This window comes from Monodon monoceros, unplaced genomic scaffold (genome assembly GCF_005190385.1).
Source record: "Monodon monoceros isolate NGI ecotype Baffin Bay Population unplaced genomic scaffold, NGI_Narwhal_1 Super_Scaffold_15, whole genome shotgun sequence".
Lineage (NCBI taxonomy): Eukaryota > Metazoa > Chordata > Mammalia > Artiodactyla > Monodontidae > Monodon > Monodon monoceros.
This window is the reverse complement of record NW_021703771.1, coordinates 75,248,250-75,262,051: the sequence shown is the minus strand read 5'-3', so window position 1 is coordinate 75,262,051 and position 13,802 is coordinate 75,248,250. Positions and strand designations below refer to the sequence as shown.

The window sequence follows — 13,802 nt, the reverse complement described above, 5'->3', positions numbered from 1 at the left end:
CATAGCTCGTAGCTCAGGAAGCTGGTGGAACATGCATGACCTAGCTCAATTGTCCTCACCTTTTCTTTATCATTTGCCTTTTTTTTTTTTTTTTTTTTTTTGCTGTACGCGGGCTTCTCACTGTCGTGGGCTCTCCTGCTGCGCAGCACAGGCTCCGGACACGCAGGCTCAGCGGCCATGGCTCACGGGCCCAGCCGCTCCGCGGCATGTGGGATCCTCCCGGACCGGGGCACAAACCCGCGTCCCCGGCATCGGCAGGGGGACTCTCAACCACTGCGCCACCAGGGAAGCCCGTGCCTCTCACTGCTATGGCCTCTCCCATTGCGGAGCACAGGCTCCGGACACGCAGGCTCAGCGGCCATGGCTCACGGGCCCAGCCGCTCCGCGGCATGTGGGATCCTCCCGGACCGGGGCACGAACCCATGTCCCCTGCATCGGCAGGCGAACTCCCAACCACTGCGCCACCAGGGAAGCCCTATCATTTGCCTTTTTATGTAACTTATTAGGAAAAATAAGCAGAATTTTCCCATTAATTCCCATCCTTGCAAACTGTAGAGACTGGCTTTTATTTTTTTCCCACGTTCATGTTGCCTTTAATTTCCTCCACTGTGGTCTTTTTCTTTTTTTTTTAATCCTCTCACATATGCCACGCCACTGTTTTTACTTTGTGCTGCATACACAGAACTTGGGCTGTGATGTGCTTCTTTTTGATTCCTGTCCTCCCTCTTGGACTGTAAGGAACCACACCCATCCTCTCCAATTGCATCCCTAGCTGGTCAGAAGTGGGTGCTGGCATACAGGAGGGGCATAATGACATTTGTTAAATACATGAATCAAACAATCAGAGAATAGATCAAAATTAGGATAGGAGTAAGACTTCCTAAATTCTGGCCATGGTTCTGTAACTTCCTAGACTTCATTTCAGTTTCTAGATTTCTGGCATATTTCTTAACCCCACCATGCTTCATTTCCTTATTTCCATCTGGGCTAATGATACCTCCTCTGTCTGCTCAGCCAGGCTACTTGTGTGAATCAAAAGAGAAGTATACACGGAAACGAGAGTAAATTCAAGTGTTGTAAAAAGATAAGGTGTTTTTATGAATTCACCATGTGATTATTTTCTTTTGCAATGTTTATACCCACAAATAGAGAAAGAAAAAAGTGACAAAAAAAACTACCAAAGTTCTGGAGAAACTATTCAAATTTATTGTCTTTATTTAGAGCTAGAAGATATTGCAGGAAGCCACCGTATGAATGGCCATAATGAGCTCTGCTGCTTTCACCCTCATTATATTTATGCTTATCTTCTCTTTATTATGATTATTACTCCTCTGTAGGGCACATGTCTATCATTGTTTTTCTGTATTGTACACACAATCCTTTATGCAGAAGTCTAAGCTTTGTTTTCAAATTCAGGACCGTTTGGACTTTAGAAATATAATATGGTGGGCCTGCCACATAGTATGTATCACCCCCAATCAGAGACTGTGTCTTTGTAATCAGAGACATTACTATTTCTGCAAAGAAAAGTACGAATTTTAACATTAAGTGGGGTAAAGAAAGATTATAAACAGGCTCTTCTCAATTTAGGTGAGTTTTTTTTTCACCAAATGATTTTTACTAAAAATGTATGAAATTGAGGCCTATTTAAAGGTTCAAGGCTGATGTATGTATTACCTTCTTTCTCCCACACCCCCATACATACCTAATTAAAATTCCTCATGGTAAGAAAGCATTTCCTCCATCATTGTTTCCCTAGAGACTGACCCACTGCCTGGAACGTTGTCTGATCTATGTGTCCTTAGAAAACCACCCATATTTAACTGCCTCCCAAACAAATATATGAAAATTCTCTAAATATTTAAATTTTCTTGTAATTTGCTGACTGACATATGCTGTTTGCTTTTCCTTGCCTAACAATGATAAAATTAAAATGTTACAATGAATGGTTCAGACTATATTTTTAACTAACAATAGCCAACTGGAGCTGAAAGACTATCTTTTGTTTTGTTTTATACATTTCCGAAAAAAAAAATTTAGAAGGTTTAGAATAGTTAAATAAACCAAACATGTTAACAGGATTTACACACCCTCTCCTCTCCCACCCACTCCCTATCACGTAAGACCAAATTTCCCAGATTTAAATGACAGTATCTCAGACATCATAGGATATTTTATTCATATTGGAAAAATCATGTCATCTTTCAGCAAATGTCCTTGACTTACTGCATTTTGACACTTCTTAAATTAATATATCTCGGGTAAATTTTTGTCTAAATAAATATACAAACAGTGGGAATAACCCACTATGATAGTGATGTTTTGGAGTAGTTAATTGGGCAATAATAATTCAATTGAAACAGATATAAATTTTTAAGATGTTCATACCACTTCATTCCTATTGTTACACATAGATACAGAGGACATAGTTCATTCTCAACTGGGATGATTCTTCCCCAGCAGGGTTTTGACAATGTCTGGAGACATTTTTGATAGTCATAATGACACATCTTAAAGAGCCACAGAAAGAGGAAAACATCCAAGGTGCTCCAAGCCTGTGATCCAAGTACATTGCCAAGTACCCAGGTCAAGTCTAAGAGAGACTCTGAAGTCAGACAGACTTTGACTTTAATGTCAAAGCTGCCACTTTCAAACTGGCAACTCATGAGTAAAGGCAAGGGATGCTGCCAAATGTCCTATAATGCATGGGACAGCCTCTCATAATATGACAAATAATTATCCTGCCCAAACTGTCAATAGGGTTGAGGTTGAGAAATTTCTAATTTAGAAACTGAGATAATTATATTCTTCTCATCCCTTGTGCCTTAGATTTAAAGTGAGATGGTACTAAATTTTACAAATGTAACTTTAATGAAAGTGGGCTCTTTTTATCTAGTCACTGGTTTTACATACAAAAGAAATACAACTCCACTTCCAAAGATCTTAGGAGCACTGTCTTTACTGACGTGTGCTTAAAAAAAATTGAAGCAGTGATTAGAGCACTCAATACAGGCAAAAATCCTTAAAAATTCCCTTTTCTCATCTTTTTCCTCAATCTCACTCTTCCATTGGCTCTTGATCTTCTCCCCTCCTCTCCTTCTCTGTCCTCTCCCATTAGTCTGTGCTGAACTTGTGCAGAGTAACTTCAGATGCCCTTGTTCCTTGCCACTTCTCTCTCCATTGCTCATCTGATCAGAACACCAAAGACCCAGAAGGTAGACCCAATCAAGCAAGCCTAGAATCTTTCTTTTATAGAAGACAGAGTGAAGGAGATGTGTATGTGTGTGTGTGTGTGTTTGTGCACGTGCACACGCACACGTGTGTATCTGTCACACAAGTAAATGCCTTTGTTTAGTTAGCCTTTTCTGTGTAACAAACCACTTCAAAACTTTGTAGGTAAAACAATCATAATTCATCATTTCTCATAACCTGTGGGTTGGCTGGTTAGTTCATAGTTAAACATGGATGGTTTTCTGAGGAACACATATAGAAGGCAATGTTCCAGGCAATGGGTTCATTTCTAGGGATACAGTGATGGGGAAAATGCTCTTTTCCTGGAGGAATTTGTAATCAGGTATGTATGGGGATGCGGGAGGGAGGAGTAACAGATGCATCAACTCTGAAGCCTTAGAGTCTCAGTTTGCTGGCTTCACCTGGTTTGTGTTCATCTGCAGCGTTGGCCAAACTAGAAGGTTCAGGATGACCTCACCCACGTGTTTGGCCGTTGGTTCTGCCTATTGGATAGGGCATCTCAATTCTTCTCCACATGGACCCTCCTCCAATAGAGACTGCTTTCCTTGCTTGGTGAATTTAGGACAGGGATCCAAGGCAGCTAAAATAGAAACTGTAAGAGTTCTTAAGGCCCAGAAGCAGACGATATAAAGTCATTTCTGCTGCATTATTGATCAAAGCAAATACAACGCAAGATCAAATTCAAGGAGAGGGGAAATCAGTTGCCCTTGAGGCGAGGAAGGGCAGAGTCACGTTGCAAAGGAGAATGCCTGCTGGGGCTGGAGGATTTTTTGTCCATAATTTAATATCTGTCCTCTGATCACTGTGCTTTATATTCTTTCTACATCAAAATACACTCATTCCGTCTCAAGACATCAAAAGTCTCATCCAGTTATGTGATCAAGCTCCACCTCCAGTCTTGTGTGATCTGCATCTGGTCCAGATACAGAGGAGACCCCTGGGGTGTAATTTCTGTCAGTCCCCAGACCTGGAAACTAAAAAGAGAAGTTACTGCTCCCCATTCATCCAACATGCAGTGATGAGACGGGGAAGGCCCATTCTGTGCTTCGGACAGAAGCAATGGATGCTTCTGTCCGAAGAAGGGAAGAATGGAAAGGATATGGCAATCGTGTTCTGAAGTCATTCTGAAGTCCAGCCAGGCACCCGTGGCCCCCTCCTTTAATTCAAGCGCAAGGGTCATTCCCTGTCTTTTTTTTTTTTTTTTTTGCCATACGCGGGCCTTTCACTGTTGTGGCCTCTCCCGTTGCGGAGCACAGGCTCCGGACGCGCAGGCTCAGCGGCCATGGCTCACGGGCCCAGCCGCTCCGCGGCATGTGGGATCCTCCCGGACCGGGGCACGAACCCGTGTCCCCTGCATCGACAGGCGGACTCTCAACCACTGCGCCACCAGGGAAGCCCCCTGTCTTTTTGATAAGAAGTGGCTCATGTTTGTGGCTGATAGTCTGAGCCATATAAAGCTGCGGTTCCAGTCTTCTCTTCGTTTTGAGCTGTCCTGTCCCTTTAGTGCAGACCGGTGGCATTTTGGCTTAACAGGTTTGTTGGCTTCCTAAAAGTCTGCTTGGAGTTCATTCTGTGGCCCCCCAAACCCAAAGTCTGAAATCAGCTTTGGAGCACATGTGAGGCTGCAGTGGGCAGTGCCCTTAAGATTCTTAGAAGATGGTTTGTCTGCCTGAGCACATCAACCAAACACTGAAAAAATAAATTAATAAATTAATTAATTAAACAAACAAACAAACACTGCCTTAAATCTTTCTGAGTTCTTAACAATGGTTCTTACAGTCACAGTCTTGATTGATTGTTGTCCTGAAGCTATTTTTTACTTTGCAAATCTTCTTCCAGGGCAGACTGACAATGACTAACCATTATATTTTCTGATGTGCCATATCAAAGGTCTCCTATGTTTCCTCTAAATTCTGTTCACAAACTATAAATAGTTCCTTCTTTGGTTCATCTCCCTTTCTTCCAGTACCATAAAATGTGCAGCTGAAAGAAGCCGGTTGACAGCTTTCTGCAGGGAAATCTCCCTAGCCAGTTGCAAAAGTTCAAGTTACTACCAATGACAGAATATATAACGCATAAAATATGTGTAGCTCTCCTTCCAGTCCCAGCTAGCAGTTTCCTCACTGTTCTTTCAGCCTCTGCTAACAGTCTTCTTTGTGTCCTTCAGCTTCCTTCCCCATCTGATCCCAAGGCCACCTGGGTTTGTTTCTGGTCATTACTTGAAAGTTAAAAGTGCATGTTTAGGGGCTTCCCTGGTGGCGCAGTGGTTGAGAGTCCGCCTGCCGATGCGATGTAGGGGACACGGGTTCGTGCCCCGGTCCGGGAAGATCCCACATGCCGCGGAGCGGCTGGGCCCGTGAGCCATGGCCGCTGAGCCTGAGCATCCAGAGACTGTGCTCCGCAACGGGAGAGGCCACAGCACTGAGAGGCCCGTGTACCGCAAAAAAAAAAGTGCATGTTTAATGTGCATTAGAAATAATGGCGTTCTTTAAATTTTATGGATATATCCAAATTTTCTCTAAATTTAAAGGCTTTGTTGTTTATTTTATTCATTTACTCATTCAACAGGATTTATTTGTAATATTTGCAGGCATTGGGAAACAAGTTACTGTCCTCATGGGGCTTATATTCTAGTAGGCAGTCCAGGATTCTGAACCAAAGCTCAGGAGAGCTCAGCTCCAGCTCTTCCTGTCTAGAACTTAATGTTTAGACTTTAGCCAAAAGGCCCTTTTTTAGAAAGCTGAAATTATGTTTCTTTGAGCATTACCTTTCAAAGGGTGAGGAATTGAAATGATATCTTGTTCATCTTTCATCCTCACAACATCTGGTTTACAGCCAACAGTTGGCACACAGTAGATGTTGGTGGAAAGAGCAGAATTCACCCTTTCCTTGAAAGGTGTTACATTGGCCCCTCTCTCTGGCCTTCATCTCTTTATATCTCTAATTAAGTCCTTCATTCCTGGGATAAACCCCACTTGATCATGATGTATGATCCTTTTAATGTGCTGTTGGATTCTGTTTGCTAGTATTTTGTTGAGGATTTTTGCATCTGTGTTCATCAGTGATATTGGCCTGTAGTTTTCTTTCTTTGTGACATCCTTGTCTGGTTTTGGTGTCAGGGTGATGGTGGCCTCGTAGAATGAGTTGGGGAGTGTTCCTCCCTCTGCTATATTTTGGAAGAGTGTGAAAAGGATAGGTGTTAGCTCTTCTCTAAATGTTTGATAGAATTCTCCTGTGAAGCCATCTGGTCCTGGGCTTTTGTTTGTTGGAAGATTTTTCATCACAGTCTCAATTTCAGGGCTTGTGATTGGTCTGTTCATATTTTCTATTTTTTCCTGGTTCAGTCTCAGAAGGTTAGACTTTTCTAAGAATGTGTCCATTTCTTCCAGGTTGTCCATTTTATTGGCATAGAGTTGCTTGTAGTAGTGTCTCATGATCCTTTGTGTTTCTACAGTGTCAGTTGTTACTTCTTTTTCATTTCTAATTCTGTTGATTTGAGTCTTCTCCCTTCTTTTCTTGATGAGTCTGGCTAATGGTTTATCAATTTTGTTTATCTTCTCAAAGAACCAGCTTTTGCTTTTATTGATCTTTGCTGTTGTTGCCTTCCTTCTTTTTCATTTAGTTCTGCTCTGATCTTTACGATTTCTTTCCTTCTGCTCACTTTGTTGCAAAACGGTGTGTGGCAGGCCAGAGGAGGCCCTTTTCAAACGCCAGTGGTCTGCAGAACCTGCCTGTCATTATTGTTGAGGTGGCCTGAGAATACCACATAGCAGAGTTGTGAGCGAACTGGCAGAGGAAGTGTGTGAGGTGTGCCTGCAGATCTGTCTGTTAGAGAGGGTCCTTCACGGAGTCAGGGTCGCCTTCCTCATCGTCCCTGTAGTAATGCTCTTCGTATTTACGTGTGGCGAGAATATCAGACAAGGGTTAAGCCGTCCTCCTCGTTGTAGTCCTCCTGTTCCTCCCACATGTCACTGGAGTCATCTTGGCTCCGCTCTGCAGGGCGGCCTGGCTGGCGGCCTTGGCCTCCATGACGTTGGACAGCTCTTTGATGATCAGCTTCAGGGTCTTGACCAGCAGAGGAATGTTGGTCCAGCGCTCAGGGTTCTTGGCCGACTTGGAGCAGGTGCGGGTGCCCTCGTCCAGGCCGTAGATCTCCTCCCCCTTCACGCGGATGTCCTGTAGCCGCTTGTCATCTGCGTGGATGCCGTGCTGGAGCAGCTTACGCAGCGCCGCAGAGCTGGCTTTGTACTCGTACTGCCCGTAGAACAGGTGCTGCCGGCTGGTCTACCCGGCCATTGCGAACTCCAGGGCGGGCTTGCCTCTGGGCCCCAGGAGGCTGCACAGGAGCTCCAGGAGGGGCTCCAGCTGATTGTGTACCATGTGGGCGAACACCGTGATCAGGGACCGCGTGCCGCTGAGCGTCTCTGCCTGCTGCGTCTAGCTGAGGATGGCATGGAAAATCTGGTCCAGGCTCTCCCCCAGCTCCCACCCCGCCTTGGAGATGAGGGTGGACGCGAGGCGGCCCGCGAAGGCGGTGGTGAACTCGGAGGTGCGGGGGCCCAGGAGCTGGCTCACCACCTGCATCACACACTGCAGCCCGTTGTAGCCATGCAAATCAAACCACAGTGAGCTGGCACCTCACACCGGTCAGCACGGCCGTCATCACAAAATCTACAAACAGTACATGCTGGAGAAGGTGTGGAGAAAAGGGAACCCTCCTGCACTGTTGGTGGGAATGTAAATTGATACGGCCACTATGGAGAACAGTATGGAGGTTCCTTAAAAAACTAAAAATAGAACTACCATACGACCCAGCAATCCCACTCCTGGGCATATACCCTGAGAAAACCATAATTCAAAAACATACATATACCACAATGTTCATTGCAGCTCTATTTACAATAGCCAGGTCATGGAAACATCCTAAATGTCCAACAACAGATGAATGGATAAAGAAGATGTGGCACATATATACAATGGAATTTTACTCAGCCATGAAAAGGAACTAAACTGAGTTATTTGTAGTGAGGTGGATGGACCTAGAGTCTGTCATACAGAGTGAAGTAAGTCAGAAAGAGAAAAATACCATATGCTAACGCACATATACGGAATGTAAAAAAACCGTACTGATGCACTTAGTGGCAGGGCAGGAATAAAGATGCAGATGTAGAGAACGGACTTGAGGACACAGCGGGGGAAGGGGAAACTGGGACGAAGTGGGAGAGTAACACTGACATATATACACTACCAAATGTAAAATAGATAGCTAGTGGGAAGCTGCTGTATAGCACAGGGAGATCAGCTCAGTGCTTTGTGACCACCTAGAGGGGTGGGATAGGGAGGGTGGGAGGGAGACACGAGGGAGGGGATATGGGGATATATGTATACATAGAGCTGATTCACTTTGTCGTACAGCAGAAACTAACACAACAAGGTAAAGCAATTATACTCCAATGAAGATACATATTAAAAAAATAAAGCCTTCCTGAAGCCAACGTTTTTTTCTTTGTATATTAGTTTTACCTTATTGCATAACAAATTACCAAACTTAGCAGTTTAAAACAACGTTCGTTTATTATCTCCAAACATTTGTGGGTAGTCCACAATTTGTGTGGTAGTCCATGCAGCTACCTGTGCCCTCTGCTCAGGGTCTCACAAGTCCACAATCAAGGTGTCGGCTGGGCGGCATTCTCATCCGGAGGCTGAATGAGGGAAGAATCCACTTTTGAACTCATTCAGGTTGTTAGCGGAATTCATTTCCTTGTGTATGACAGACCTTCTTCCTGACTCTTGGCTGGAGGCTGCCCCCCAACTTCCAGAGGCAGCCTGCAGTTCTCTGCTCCGGGGCCCTCTCCATGGACTGTTCACAGTGTGGCTGTTTGCTTCTTTAAGCCAGCAGGAGAATCTGTCACTCCAGTCAGCTCAGAAGGAATCTTACGTAAAGTAGCATGTTCATGGGTGTGGCATCACATCACCCGTTGCTGTGTTCTGTTGATTAGAAGCAATTCACAAGTTCTGGTTGCAGTTGCCCACACAAAGGTGTGGACTCCAGGAGGTGGGAATTTGGGGAGGTTACCCTATTATAGTGTGTTCACTACACTGCTCCTCTGGTGAAATTCCTGTAATGCTTCTATCTTGTTGCATTACTCTATAACCCTCCACTACACATGTGCCCTTTCTTGTCTCTCTCCACCTCTAAATATTTACCTTTATTATAATTTTTTGACTTTGCTACTTTTTTTCTTACAGTTTTATTGAGGCATAACTGACATGCAGCACTGTATAAGTTTAAGGTGTACAGCATAATGATTTGACTTACATAATCATGAAGTGACTATCGCAAACAGTTTAGTGAACATCCCTCATCTCTGTAGACACAAAATTAAAGAAATAGAAAAAAATTGTTTTCCTTGTGATGAGAACTCTTAGGATTTACTCTCTTAACCATTTTCATATATAACACACAGCAGCGTTGATTGTATTTATCATGTATATTAAATCCCTAATACTTACTTCTCTTGTAACTGGAAGTTCGCACCTTTCGACCAGCTTCATCCAGTTCCCCCTCCCCACATCCCACCTCTGCTAACCATAAGTCTGATCTCTTTTTCTGCGACTTTGTCTGTTTTTGAAGTGTAATTGACCTAAACACTGTGTTAGTTCCTGTTACACAACACAGTGATCCACTGTTTCTATGCATTTCAAAATGATCACCATAAGACTAGTTGCCATCTGTCACCCTACAAAGGTATTACATAGTTATTAACTATAGTCCCCGAACTGTACATTTAATACCTGTGCCTCATTTTGTAACTGGAAGTTTGTACCTCTTAATCTCTCTCACCTGCTTCTCTCCTCCCCTCAAACCCTCCCAGCAGCTGCCTGCTTGTTCTCTGTATCTATGACTCTGTTTCTCTTTTTTATGTTTGTTCATTTTTTCGGGATTTTTTTGGATTTCACATATAAGTGAAATCGTACAGTATTTGTCTTTTTCTTTCTGACTGATTTCACCTAGCATAATACCCTCTGGGTCCATCCATGTTGTTGCAAATGGCAAGCTTTCACTTGTTTTTTTAATGGCTGAGTAATATTCCATTTCATATATGTGTGTATATATATATATATACATATATATATATATATATATACACACACACACCACATCATGTTCTTTGTTCTTTATCCATTGATCTGTTGATGGGCACTTAGATTGCTTCCATATCTTCTTGGCTATTGTAAATAACGCTGCAGTGAACATAGGGATGCATATATCTTTTCTAATTAGTGTTTTTGTTTTCTAAATACCCGGGAGTGGAGTTGCTGGATCATATGGTAGTTCCATTTTTAAATTTTTTGAGGAATCTCTATACTGTTTTCCACACTTGGTGCACCAGTTTACATTCCCTCCAATAGTGCATAAGGGTTTCCTTTTCTCTACATCCTTGTTATTTTCTCTAGCGCTTGTTACTTGTTGTCTTTTTGATAATAGCCATCTAATAAGTGTGAGACGATATCTCATTGTGGTTTGATTTGCATTTCCCTGATGGTTAGTGATGCTGAGCATCTTTTCATATACCTGTTGGCCATGTGCGTGTCTTCTTTGGAAAAATGTCTATTCAGATCCTCTGCCCATTTTTCAATTGGGTGGTTATTTTTTTTGATGTTGAGTTACGTGAGTTCTTTGTATATTTTGGATGTTAACCTCTTATCAGGTACATCTTTTGCAAATATCTTCTCCCATTCAGTAGGCAGCCTTCTCATTTTGCTGATAGTTCCCTTTACTGTGCAAAAGCTTTTTAGTTTGATGGGTATTACTAAGACCGATGTCAAAGAGCGTACTGCCTATGTTGTCTTCTAGATATTTACCTTTAGATATATCATGGTAGAGACTGTGTCCTCTTCATCTCTCTGCATCCCTTTGCACCACGCGTAAAACTTGGCACTTAGTTGGTCCCAAGTGAACTTTTTAAAAAACAGACTTATTGAGGTTTAATTATTCAGTGAACTTTCAATAAATGAATGAAGATAAACATAGGGCTAACATATTGCAAATTTTAGAGCATTTGCTGATAATTTTTAAATAAATAATTGACTTGCCTAATATATTTGAAGTTTTACTGGCTCTTCCTTCAAGACAATAATTGGTAAAATGAATTATAAGATAAAATAATATAATAATCATTTCTAGAGTTGTGTAACTATGAATTTTTTTCATGATACAACTTCATGACATGTTATCTAACCAGATAATTTTTTTTCTTCTAGATGAGCAAGAGATAGTACAAAAACGTACTTTTACAAAATGGATCAACTCTCATCTGGCCAAGGTAAAGGAAACTACCCAGAGTTCTATGTTAACTTAGTTTGAGCCAATACATCATTAAACGCACAGTTTAAAGTAATGCTGCTGTGGCTGTTGTCACTATTACTAGTCAGTAATGTTGGCACCTATCAGTTTAATTGTGGCATCTGCTAACATGTTTTCAAAGAAAATTAACAGATAACCAGAGTCGAAAGCAGTTACTTCATGTCAATTCCATGAATCTTGATGAAATATTTCATTCAGTTGTTTCTTCTGTACTGATGTGTGTCATATCAGAAGGAGAATTCATGGTGGAGTTTTGTTTGTGTTTGTTTCTATTTGGAGCGGAGAAAAGCAATGAGTAGTCTTGCCTGAGCAAAGAATTTTATCTAAGGAGATCGTGTCTGGGCTCCCCCTATCAGGTGCTCTTATAGAAGAGTAACCATCGTGGCAGGACACTGCAAAGGCTAAGCAGTCTGAGATTATCCATACTGACCTTAGATTGTATCAGGTGACTGGCTATCCATACACTGTAATGACTTTGAACATAAATACTAACATAAAACAAATTTCCATGTAGCTACATTATAAAAAAATTAATCTCTTATAATGCTGATGAAAAAATATGTGAACCAAAAAACATTGCATTTGTAAAAATAAACGCAGATGACAGGACAATTGTCTGCATTCAGTTAGAGGATCTTTGCTGAGAGCAGTGCCTAAAGTGTGCAAGGCATAATCCTACGAGCAGTTTTTGACTGGGGACTCCTCCAAAGCCTCTTTTCATAGTTCAGAAGCAAACAAAGCATGGCAACTTATTTCAGTCCCATTGTACAAATGGACTGCTTACTGTGTGTCTATGATAGGCTTTGGAGACAGGAAGAAAGCTAGTAAGACACTTTCCCAGGCCTTGGGAAGCTCAAAATCCAGCAAAAAGAGAAGACTAGATTAATGTCTAGGGCTTCCCTCATGGCGCAGTGGTTAAGAATTCGCCTGCCAATGCAGGGGACACAGGTTCGATCCCTGGTCCGGGAAAATCCCACATGCCGTGGAGCAACTAAGCCCGTGCACCACAACTACTGAGCCTGCGTGCTGCCACTACTGAAGCCCGCACACCTAGAGCCCGTGCTCCACAACAAGAGAAGCCACCCCAGTGAGAAGCCTGCGCACCTCAATGAAGAGTAGCCCCCGCTCGCTGCAACTAGAGAAAGCCCACGCAGCAACGAAGACCCAACGCAGCCTGAAAAAAAAAAAAAAAAAGAAGAATGTGTCTAGATACAGGATAAAATGGGATTATCTTTCCTATAATCTCTCCAAAAGCCACTCGGTAAAATGGGAGCTTTCTGGCCCAGTGGCTGCACCCAGAATCTGCCCTGTGACAAGGCACTGAATGCCCTTGGGGCTCATTTTCTCAAGCTTTGGCTGGTGCCATCTGGCCACAGCCACTACTTATACTCCAGAATTGTCATCGTTTGAGGACAGTTCTTTTTTTTCCAAAATGAAAATAGAGTTATTATTTTTTCATATCATAAAAAGGTTACGTGCTAATTGTAAATCGTTTTGATAATAAACTTCTTAGAAAGTTTAATGAAAGTAAAAATCGCCTTAAATTCCACAGTCCTGATATAACCATCACTGACATATTGATCACCATTTTTCTACATGCTGGCATACACAATTTCACATAAGTGGCTATAGGCCACTTATTCTGTATTCACTTTTATTCTGTATGCCTCTCTTCACCCAGCACATCTGCACATCATCCCATGTGATTAGATACAGAGCCATATAATCATTTTAATGGCTGACTAATACTTTGTCATTATAAATATAATAAAATTCTTTATAAATCATAATTAGCCAGTTGTCTATCAGTGATTATATAATTAGTTTCCAGTTGGTTAATATTATATAAAATGTCACAGTGAAAGTCCTTGGGCATATATATCTGTACATTTGTCTGATTATTTTTCTTAGGATAAATTTCTAGAAGTGGGCAGATAGTCCACAAGTATACATGTTTATAACTTTAATATATACCAAGAGCTTATGAGAATGCCCATTTCCTTATACTATTAAACCTCTTTAACAGTATTTTCCAATCTGGTGAAAATAGTTTATAGTTATTTTTATATTTTTTAATAGGGTTGAATATCTTTGCAGAAGATTTTAAAGCAGAATTCCTGGGACACACTTATCTGTGTTCTGAATTCTTAAAAAGAAGCTAAAATTGGAATGTGTGCCATGG

The 13,802-nt window shown here is 42.0% G+C and overlaps 1 protein-coding gene across 15 annotated transcripts in view; it reads left to right on the top strand.

Annotated features, from left to right (window-relative positions):
- The window catches only part of SYNE1 (spectrin repeat containing nuclear envelope protein 1), a 453,644-nt gene that overhangs the window by 67,200 nt on the left and 372,642 nt on the right, over positions 1-13,802 (top strand). For all 15 annotated transcript variants that reach the window (XM_029223419.1, XM_029223418.1, XM_029223413.1 and 12 more), the window contains exon 3: positions 11,518-11,579. In XM_029223419.1, coding sequence (XP_029079252.1) covers positions 11,518-11,579 — 62 coding nt within the window. The remainder of the gene's footprint in view (positions 1-11,517; positions 11,580-13,802) is intronic.